Consider the following 11,614-nt stretch of genomic DNA (forward strand, 5'->3'; position numbering starts at 1 on the left):
GCGGTCTATGATAGACCCCAAAGAGGACAAAGATATAATCCTAGGCGTGAATCAAGAAGTTCTCAAAACTATGGTAGCCATGAAAAAGAGGACGAATGGAGAATGCATCTTATTGATGATAGACGCCAATATGTGGCAAAGCCTTCTTTACCATTTGTAAAAATACCTAGTTTTAGTGGGGAAGGTGATCTCAATATTTACCTAGGATGGGAGGCTAAACTAGAACAAATCTTTAATGTACATGAGGTCCAAGATGACCAAAGTGTTAAGTTAGCCTCCTTATAATTTCTGGGTTATGCCATGCAATGGTGACACAAAACTGTAATGGACATTGGACTAAACAATAGGCTAGCCGTGGTCTCTTGGGAGGATTTAAAGTTATGCATGCGCACTAGATTTGTGCCTCCACACTATAGGAAAGAGCTCTTGTTGAAGCTCCAACGACTTCAACAAGGAACACAAAGTGTGGATGCTTATTTTAAGGAACTTGAAACAACATTAACAAAGATTGACATGCATGAAAGTGAGGAATAAAAAATGGCTAGATCTGTAAGTGGCCTAAAAAGGGATATCCAAGATGTGGTAGAACTCTATGAGTACTCCTCCTTAGAAAAGTTGGTTCACCTTGCCATCAAGGTAGAATCCCAAATTTGAAAGAAAACCTCTTTTAAAATACGTTCATTGTCATTCCATTTCAATTCATAAATATGTTCTTGTTTTGGTTTCCTTACTCTTATTCGGTCATTGTTTCTATTCTTGCTTTCCTTGTTTAATTTCACATCATATTCTTGTCATCATCTTCACCTTATAATTGTCTTTTCCTTTTGCCTTTGTGAAATGAACCTTCACATCTACTTAACCAATTGGTTAAGTTGATGTCCAGTGGATTTTCCTTAGGTTTTCACTCATAATTGCTTAAAAATCTCAATTCTAAAAGTAAAGTGTCACCTAAATGAAAACTCTTAAAATCAACTCACATCAAATCTCATTCCAAAAGATTGAATTAGTTTTCATTCTTGCTTCCTTAGAATGTAATAAAATCACCGAACCAATATCTTCCTTTCCCAAAATAAAGCATCGGGGTGTGACATGTAAGATTGTCCAATTCTTCTTTAGCGAGACTTTCTAGACTTCAACTTATTGTGTAATTCTTCATCTGCATTATCATTAATAAGGTTTAAAGTCTCTACAAATGGTCAAAATCAAGATGAAAGAAAAATGTATTTAAAAACTAGATTTAAGCAATGATTCTAATTATGGTCTAGTTTCATCTAGTTATTCAAATTTCGTCTAAAACAATGGATTTTACTCCCAATTACAATATTAGAAAACTATGTTAGACACTCTAAGAGTGAATAGAAATGTACTTATTAAAGATGTATTAGTTTTTTTTTATGATATCCATCATCGATGAATATTATCAAGGATCAGAATATATGCACATTACCGATAGATTTTACCTACGAATATGCAAACATGAAGAACCTAACACCCAAAAGTAAGGATCTCCTTATTTGATGCTCAATTTATCAGCGGATCAGAACCAACGATCATTACTGACATATCCACACACACGAAGAACCCAACACCCTAAAATAAGGGTTTTCTTGTTTGGTGCTCTATTTACCAATGAATCAACAACAATATTACTGACACGATTTATTGACATATAAGCACACGTGAAGAGCCCAAGACCCAAAACTAAGGGTCTCCTTGTTTGGCGTTCAATTTACCGATGAATATTATCAATGAATTTTGCCAATAGATAAGCAAAAACCATTATAAAATTTGCAACTATTAGTATCCTTTGGTAAATTTCTGTCTGTAATGATATTTTATCGATAGATATGTACTAGTCAGTAATAAACCCTCAATAAATGTTAATTTCTTAGTGGTCATTAAAGGATGTAATGTTTCGGTAGAGAGATAACACGTATTTTCTTTGGTCACAATTTGTGAAATGATTTGTGTTTATATAAATATATATATATAGTTTTCTCTATTTAATTTACTATTTTTTTTACTTTCAAGTGTAGTGCTTTGTTTTATGCATCGTTCCTCTAATGGAGTCTTTCATTAACTTAAGTATCAAAACAAACAATACCTTAAATGTGATTATTGATCCTATAATGTTATCTTAATAAACTTGAAGTAAAAATATATTAATACTCTTTGTTAAACCATACAAAAGAGAACACAAGTGGACATTCCTATCTATTAAGTGTCCTACTTGTTAACTCTCAATTGTGAGTTTGTTTTAATACATCCTAAAAAGCTTAAATTTTCAAGAGGAGTTAAAGTAATAAGAGTAATATGTTACATATATCTTCTCTTTAATACACCAAACTTTTGATATTAGCAATATTTTAAATAATTAATTTAATGGTATTATCTTAACTGAAAAGTCTTCAGGTTATGACTTTTGAAATTGATATGAATTATTGTAAAATTAATATGAGTTCTAATATAAATAAATAAAAATCCTTATTTATTAAATTAGATATGAATTCATAATACATATATAGAAAAATATAAATAAAAGCGTTTTATTTTACTACTTTAGATTAGGGGTGGTAATACAGGCTAATTTGTCTTACATTTGACCCGAAAAATTCGGTATGGGTTAGTTCGCCCAACAAAAGTGACACGAGCTGAATTTGTTGGCTGGCTCGCCTCGCATAAATGCTGGCTTGCGGGTCAACCCGCATAATAAAAATTTATATTTTTTTATTAGGATGTTTCTTCTTGCACCTCATCAAATTTCTTCATGCACCTAGTCAATTTTTGGAATTTAATTTCTATAATATGAAAGTGAATTTGAAAAATGGAAATTTAGAAGAGAATTTTTTTTTTAGAATAACCTTTTCAAAACAACTATTTTATCTGGAGAAATTTTTTACCATTCAAAATTTGAAAATAACTATGTTGGCTTCCAGAATTTGATTTACGGAATTAATGGTGTCTAACAAAAAAAAATTGATAAAGTGCTGAATAAAACCTTTTTTATTATTATGCGGGTTAACAAATTTGTTCACCCTGATAGCGAATTATATGAAACGCACCTAAACGAATTAGGAACGAAAATAATAAATTCTTCCTTATTTTTTTCTAGTGGGCCGCGCCAACCTAGATAGAAAAAATTGAAACCTGATAGAAGAAAATAGAAACAACAGGTATCTCCTCGCAAAATGGATGTACAATGAATGTGGTCGAGAAAATGGCTTCATTCAACATTTTCCTACAGTATTGCACGTGTAGGGCTACCCGCGAAACCCAAAGAAGCATCACCAAACTTAAGCAAAACATAGCAATAGTGTTTTGTACTTTTGACTTTTCAATTTTGGTTGCCCCACAGCCTCCAAACAAGTTGTGCCTCTAACTCTAAACTGTACATCTGTTTCAACTTCACCTACATTCGACCTTAAAAAGCATTAAAAATATCAAAACCTTTTCAGATTGCCTCTGTTTTATGCATGAAAACAACCAGCTATTCAAACCTCAATTTATTTTTTCCTCGGAAGAAGACATGGTGTCACATTTCGTGCTCCCTTTTTCTCTTTCCGTTTTTTTAATTTTAACAACCAAACATGGCCTGGCAGGAGAACAAAAAGGAAAATCCTTTAAGAAGATTATGTTCATAGAACCTGGACAGGGATTGGGCTACGTGGTTTCTTTGATTTAAGTGCCACTTTTTATTGATGGTTTTCAATGTTTCAAAAATAAAATATAGTCTTTTGGTGAAGACACACGAGAACCATCGGTTGTGGAGAATTGAAAACGAAGCTATAACTGTTTCTGGTACTGTCTCTTTATGCGTAGAGATACATATAAATATATATATCTTTTCCCTTTTGATCATTTTTCTGTTTTGTTTTACTTTGTGCTTCGACGTAATGGTGACAGGGTGAGATTGGGATCCTCCACTTTCAATGGCTTGCGTGAGAAGTGTAGGAAGGAGAGGTTAGTTTTTGAGTTGGACTTCATTCTTCAAACTCACTATGATTTTTGAATAGACACTTAGTGGCTATTGAGGGTTTGGAAAAAGGTCAAGTTTTGGTTCTGTCTTGTTCTCATGGAAGGAGGTGTCCAATTCTTCTCCATTGTATGTATGTGCTTATATAAAGTGAAAACTAAAAGTTAATGTTGTGGAGCCACGTTAAAGATTGTGTAGATTGTGATGATTCTGTTGAACGGTCAAACGTGATTCTGCTTGTCTTTTTTTTATTTCCAATGGTGTTCAACTGCATTAAGGTTTGAGAATTTGATTCCTTTTTACTCTTTCTTTCGAGAATGACATTTCCTCGCACAAACTTGATTATTACTTCTGTGAAACAACACGAAGACATTTGATAATCATGTGTCCATAGACAAAATATAAAATTTAATGTGTCATTGGTTAACTTAATTTGTATGTACTGTTTCATGACCTTTTGGTTTTTTCCCACCGTAATTAGAGCTTAATCTTTTATGTGGAACTCTGAGATATCTCCACAAGTTTTGGTCCTTTGAGCTGATTATGAGACTAATTCTTAGTTTGAGGCTTACAGTAAAATTCCTCGCCTCTTTGCACTTAATCCTTCTTGCAGACTCAGCGTATGTTGTTAACTAAGTCACACGACCCATTGAGTTTTTAATTGATAAAGTTTTTATATGTAAAATAAGTTAATTTGAACATTCGCAATCACAATCACACCCATCTCTAAATAATAAAGTTCACCATCAGCCTCCCTAAATTCCAAACTGATTTGTCAGATTCTTTTAGTTTATATCCCAACCAATCTTAATGTTTGACATAGGAAACCTACATAAAGGCTTCTATTTCTATAGCTAGTTGTTACGGACCACAGTTCAACTTCTATCTATTTTTAGCTTTTTGGAATCGTTGGTTTTTAAATAAGCACAGCCATTGGAAGTGGTCATATAATTTAATAATATTATACTAATTTGTAGCTTCTGCTAGTTATACCTTCTCATACTATATATTTCTTCTCCTCCATCCTTCTTACGAAGCAAACTACTGATTGTTACATGTGAACCTCAATTAACATTCATGGATTGTCTGGTTCTTGTTTAATATTCTTCGGTTAAATTTATTTTCTTTTTCTTAATTATGCATAACACTGTGCATTTGATTCGGGCTCACACCTTATTGTGGTACGTTTTCTGTTTCAGCTTGACTTTAGCTGTTGACTTGAAGTAATATAACCCAAACTAGCTTCACAGCAGTCTTTCTGCTCAAGAAGTATTTACTTATTCAACCAGTGACCTTCACCATTCTCTCTGCATAATTCAGGTTGGTTCACATTTGTTTTTATTATTGCTCAGTTAGTGAGATCGCTTATGTACCTGATATTCTTCACTTTTGGGTTGTATACCAGAGCTGCGAGCATCATGATATGCTTCAGAAACAAAATCTACTAGAATTGAAGTGTAGCCTTGTAGGAGCCAGTCTTGAATTCAACATGAACAATATTTTTGTTGTGATTCAATGCTGCAGTTAAACTATTCCATTACTCATAAAATTTTCTCCCACAGTATTACAACTCAAAGTCATTGTTGATGTCCTCAATGGGTGGTTCAGCTGATGAAAATCTTGAAACAAAAGAGATGAATGTGAGAAGTTTGTCATCTTCAAATGTTCAGGAACCATATGTCCACAAGGTTGGAATTCCTCCGCGGCAAAACCTTTTCAAGGAATTCCAATCCACTGTAAAAGAAACATTTTTTGCAGATGACCCACTACGGTCCTTCAAGGATCAAACAAAGTCCCGGAAGCTCATCCTTGGCATCGAAGCCATATTCCCCATACTTAGCTGGGGGAGAACCTATAATCTCACAAAACTTAGAGGGGATCTTATTGCTGGTCTAACTATTGCAAGTCTCTGTATTCCTCAGGTGAATTTGCAATAAAATGGTCATTTTTAGCTTTTGAAGAACAATAGAATGATATATCTTAGTACAGCATTATAATTCCTACGTCTTAGCCCATTCTAAAGGTTTTAGATTCTAATATTTGCCTTGGAAAACAGGACATTGGATATGCAAAGCTTGCAAATTTAGATCCAGAGTACGGATTGTGTAAGACTCATCTCTCAACAACAGCTCAACTTGCCTATGTGTTTACTTTTCCTTGGATATTGGATTGAGATTTTGTTTCTTTTCTTATACCTTTTACAGACTCCAGCTTTATTCCACCACTGATTTATGCTGTCATGGGTAGTTCTCGTGACATTGCAATAGGACCAGTGGCAGTGGTTTCTCTCTTGTTGGGGACTTTACTTCAGAGTGAGATTGATCCCATTGCAAATCCAGTAGACTATCGACGACTTGCTTTTACTGCCACTTTCTTTGCGGGGATTACTCAAGCAACACTTGGGGTTTTAAGGTATTTCACTTTGAATAGGGGAGTTAGAATTTAAATCTTCCTAACATGATGTTTGTACATGAGCTAGTGCTACCATCATCCAAATGAAATGATCTATTGTTAATTCACCTTGCTGACATTCTGGTTCGTGGATCTTTTGATCAGGTTAGGATTTTTGATTGATTTCCTATCCCATGCTGCAATTGTTGGTTTTATGGGGGGAGCTGCCATCACAATCGCCCTTCAACAGCTTAAGGGCTTCCTTGGGATTCAAAAGTTTACAAAGAAAACTGATGTTGTCTCTGTGATGCACTCAGTTCTGTCATCAGCCCATCATGGAGTATGCTTTCTCTTTTCCTCTCTATACCTGCACACGAAAATTATTACTGAAGTTGCTTTGAAACACTAAAACTGATCAGTATCTAACATAATGCAGTGGAATTGGCAAACTATAGTAATTGGTGCTGTTTTTATGGCTTTTCTTCTGTCTGCCAAATATATTGTAAGCACACTAATTCATATGGCTATATATTCCTTAAGCAGATTATGGAGAATGTAAATTAGTTTCTCATTATTTTATGATGATACGTGTATCAGGGAAAGAAGAACCCGAAATTCTTCTGGGTGCCTGCAATTGCCCCGTTGATATCTGTCGTTCTCTCTACTCTTTTTGTATACTTAACACGTGCGGACAAGCATGGTGTTGCAATTGTAAGTATATATATGTATTACCTTTCACATGCTAAGTATGGCAGATTGTAACTGTAGTCATTTGATTAAATGCATGCTTGGTTGGAGCTATTATGTTGAAAAAATAATTTCTTATCTTATTAAAAGCATTATCAGATAACTAAGATAATGATGGTTTTTTCTCCCCAAATGCTAATTCAAAACTGTACTAAGTTGGTAGGAATGAAACAGTACTAATTGCAGCAGTGGTAAAGCTTTTTCTTTTTGTATTAATGTGTGAAGGTAAAACATATAGAGAGAGGCATCAATCCGTCATCTGTGAAGGAAATTTATTTTACTGGTGATTACCTTGGAAAAGGTTTCAGAATTGGCATCGTGGCTGGCATGATAGCATTGACTGTAAGCAAACTTTGAAACTATTATCCTCTCATGCAGAATATTTTTCCATTTACTTTTGTATGTTGTTATTAACTCCTTCACTTTGGTTATCAGGAAGCCACGGCAATTGGAAGAACATTTGCTTCCATGAAGGACTATCAACTGGATGGAAACAAAGAAATGGTGGCATTAGGTGCTATGAATGTTGTTGGTTCATTCACTTCCTGTTATGTGGCAACCGGTAAGTTCAAGTATGTCTTACAAATAAACCTAGCTACTTACTTGCATCAGGTGCTGTAACAAGCATACATGTTGTCATAGCTAATGAAAGAAATTATAATATTTTTCTTTTAGCTGCTATAACCATATAATTCATAGTAAAATGAAGAAAAAGGGAGAGAGAAGTTATGATTATTTGGGTAAATTACACTTTATTTCCATGTAATTTACTCATTCCAAAATACCCCTCATTGTTTCTTTCTATCTCTTTAGCCCACTTCAAATTTGGTATAGCTGGATAACTAACTTTTTGGTTTACCTGAGTGGTAGTTCAACATTTTTCTCAACCTAACCCCCTTCAAAGCTTTATTTTTTCAAAGAGGCTAATGTATAAAAAAGAAATAACTTTTTCTGGGATAGGTTGAGAAGGACCTTCTAAGAGAGTAATTTATTTTTTTAAAGCATTTAATATGTTTTGTTGAGAAATATGTTGTTTGGAAAAAAATTAAGAAAAATTTAAAGTTATAGAAATTTATGAAAGTTTTGATTACTTAAATTGTAAAATATCAAATTCTACCTCCAAATAAACAAAGTAAGAATTTGAAATACTCTCACCTTTAACTCTCTATTTCTCATAATATTTCTTTTATCTTTGTTTTTATCCTGAATCACTCCTCTCTTTACTTTCTTTCTTTTTTTAGTACACATCACTCTTCTTAATGTCCATCGAAATAAAAAGGTCCAAATTTATACTTTTAAATTATTAAATGTTATATATTTTAATTACCAAATATTTAAAAATTGAGTAATATATATTTTCATAAAGTTTATTATTAAAATTTCAATCATTCAAATATTTATTTAAAATTAATTTTCATTTTATAGAAATCAAATGTCATACAAACTAAGAATTTGAAATTTAAATTGTTTTATTCAAGCAAAATATATAAAAATTGAAGAAAAGAAATTCAGATTTCAAGCACTTAAAAATCTCTGAAATTTTAAAATTCCTGGTTCGAATGCAGCCTAAAGAAGTTTTGTGTAACATAAACTGGTATGGTAGTGGTAAAAGTTATCTGAAAAATTAGTTGTTTTCATTATAAAACAAGGTTACACCCAACAAAAGAGTTGATAGGGTTATTTGTAGAAAGGAGACACTGCATGGAATAAAGTGTAATTTTCTCTAATAACTTTATGTTAGTTTGTTTTATAATTATGAAAGGAAAAGGCATGCACGTGGATTCTATGCTAATTTTTCATAGGCTATAGACTAATCTCTTGCTATCTACAGGTTCTTTCTCACGGTCAGCAGTAAACTACATGGCTGGCTGCGAAACTGCAGTATCTAACATTGTCATGTCTGTTGTTGTGTTCTTAACCTTGGAATTCCTCACGCCTCTTTTCGAATACACTCCAAATGCTATTCTTGCTACAATCATCATTTCTGCTGTCATCAACCTTGTGGACTATAAGGCAGCGATTTTGATATGGAAGATTGATAAATTTGACTTTGTTGCTTGCATGGGAGCATTTTTTGGGGTTGTTTTTGCTTCAGTTGAGATAGGACTTTTAATTGCAGTAAGTACTAAGACAATTTCCTATGCTCCGTAATGTTAATGTGCTTTCTGATAGGTAATATTAATTTGGATGTTGTTGTGGTAGGTCTCTATATCCTTTGCAAAGATCCTATTACAAGTCACTAGGCCACGAACTGCAATTCTGGGAAAGATCCCTAGGACTACTGTCTACAGAAACATCCAACAATACCCTGAAGCCACAAGGGTTCCTGGTGTACTGATCATCAGAGTTGATTCAGCAATATATTTTTCCAACTCCAACTATGTTAAAGAAAGGTAAAATTGTTCCTTCTTTGTACTTTTCAAGCTATAACTGACATGAACTGTTATCCAAGGATCAGGGAACAGTTATATTGTTCTGAAAATATCAGGGACACTAGATATGCTACATTTTGTATGAAGTTTCAATGATGTACCAGGACAACATCTAAGCAATATCAAATATCTTATGTGAACCATTTAGCTTTAGTATGGTTGTTAAAAGGGAGATTATTTTTTAATTCTATAAAGTGAGGATACACAGTCAAAAACAAAATAATGCAGGAAGAACTAATCAGATAGTTAGACTATCTGATTGTGACACCCACTTTCCTCTTAGGAGGATTTAAACTCATACTTGTAATTGAATTTCGAACTATTCTACTGAACTAAATTGTTTCTCTCTTATCATTTACAAAATTACTTTAAAATGATAAGTTCACAACAACCTATTTCCTTGTTTTGGTAATTTTGAAACCCTATTTCTTATGCCAATGACCTATTATTCTCTTGTAGGATATTAAGATGGCTGATGGATGAGGAAGAACAAGTGAAAGGAGACTACCAAACAAGAATCCAATTTTTGATAGTTGAGATGTCACGTGAGTGTCTATATTTTTGTATATAGTAAGCACACAATTTCATATTATTGTTCTTAAACTGTGTTTATTGCAGCGGTCACTGACATCGACACAAGCGGCATCCATGCCCTTGAAGAGTTATTTAGAAGTCTCCAAAAAAGAGATGTTCAGGTAATCATCAAACCATCTACTCTAACAATTCTAAATGATATATCATGTGGCGATTATCTTACCGAAGGAAGCACCACTTTGAGCAGCTTGTTCTGGCAAATCCTGGGCCAATAGTAATAGACAAGCTCCACACATCAAACTTTGCTGCTTTGCTTGGTGAAGACAAGATCTTCCTCACTGTTGCAGAGGCTGTTGCATACTGTTCTCCAAAGTTGGCTGAGGATCCTTGAAGAAGAATTTGAAAATGAGATTTTGCCATCGTTAGGGAAATGAGGTGAAGAAATGAAGTGGGGGATGGTAGAGATCGACCTATGGCTTTCAGCCGAGTTAGCTTCATGGTCACTACAGAAAGTTGTTACAAATTGCCCTTAAATTTGGGCTAGTTAGTGCCTTTGGGGTCCCTATCCTATATGTGAAAATAAGAAAGATACGTATAAAGGTGCGCTTGTTGTGCAATCAAACCAGCATTAACTCAGGCCTTGGCTTTCACTGGAATCTATATGAACTTTCTTCTTTTGTATTATATGGTCGAGTGTCTTACCTGGGAAATGCTCTCATTTTCCATTATATGTACTGAATCACATTGACACCTGCAAAAGGAAACTCTCCATTCCCTCTTTCTTCCAAATTTTCTCTTTTTCTTCCATTTTGTGATTGTAATTCTTGCTGCAGTGAGGTTTGGTTTGAACTCTATGCAATTGTAAAGCAGTATGACAAGATAAATGAAGCAGGTACATTATTTTTCTTTTCTTTCTTTCTTTCATGACAGGTAGATTTGGATGTGATTTTATCTTTCCTATGTCGAACAGGGTCGCAAAACCAGCCACATTCATCATGCAAACATACTTTCTAGAACGTGCACTTGTATTTTAAAAAGTTTCATGACGTTAGACATGCACGAATTAAGAATTTTTTAAAAATGGGCTTGAAGAGCCTTTTAATTATATAGAGTAAATTGAGCTACATTTCAAGATTTTTTCGAGTTACAACTAAATTTTAATATTTTTTACAAACTTTAAAATATTATACCAACATCCTTTTTTATATTACAATTTTTTTTAAATGTTACACTTTTACTATTATAAGAAAAACAAAAGATTTGAATGTAAATTAAATTTCTTTTAGGAAGTATTAACATAATTTGATCTACTGTGTTATTATGTATTCCAGTTAACTCTGGATAAAATTTTACACAAATTGTAAAACATCATGGCTGATTGCTAAATAGATTTTTGGGATTAAAACCAAATATTCTATATAGGATTCCTTAAAAAAGTTTATATTTTTATTGAAAATAATAAATAAATAACATAAAATGAAACACTGAGTATACAAAAGGCAAATCCATGTGTGTGCTATTTAAGTCCAACACACTA

The 11,614-nt window shown here is 33.3% G+C and overlaps 1 protein-coding gene across 3 annotated transcripts; it reads left to right on the forward strand.

The window, feature by feature from the left end:
* The first annotated feature begins 3,353 nt into the window (after positions 1-3,353).
* SULTR1;3 (sulfate transporter 1;3) lies at positions 3,354-10,988 on the forward strand. Of its 3 annotated transcripts, XM_090294219.1 has the most exons (16): positions 3,354-3,798; positions 3,904-3,960; positions 5,173-5,293; positions 5,536-5,895; positions 6,030-6,078; positions 6,178-6,385; positions 6,530-6,704; positions 6,801-6,866; positions 6,962-7,075; positions 7,337-7,453; positions 7,547-7,673; positions 8,943-9,229; positions 9,314-9,504; positions 10,003-10,088; positions 10,162-10,238; positions 10,325-10,988. In XM_090294219.1, the coding sequence occupies exons 4-16, from the start codon at positions 5,560-5,562 to the stop codon at positions 10,466-10,468; spliced, it is 1,977 nt and encodes a 658-aa protein (XP_090150345.1). In that variant the 5' UTR covers positions 3,354-3,798; positions 3,904-3,960; positions 5,173-5,293; positions 5,536-5,559; the 3' UTR covers positions 10,469-10,988. The 3 variants fall into 3 exon arrangements, 2 of the variants coding, with proteins under 2 accessions (XP_090150345.1, XP_068487828.1); XM_068631727.2 differs by lacking the exons at positions 3,354-3,798; positions 3,904-3,960 and adding an exon at positions 4,146-4,251; XR_016514965.1 differs by lacking the exons at positions 3,354-3,798; positions 3,904-3,960 and adding an exon at positions 5,009-5,062 and having other exon boundaries at positions 7,547-7,683.
* Positions 10,989-11,614: the final 626 nt, after the last annotated feature.

This window comes from Phaseolus vulgaris, chromosome 8 (assembly GCF_051622355.1).
Source record: "Phaseolus vulgaris cultivar YP4 chromosome 8, ASM5162235v1, whole genome shotgun sequence".
Lineage (NCBI taxonomy): Eukaryota > Viridiplantae > Streptophyta > Magnoliopsida > Fabales > Fabaceae > Phaseolus > Phaseolus vulgaris.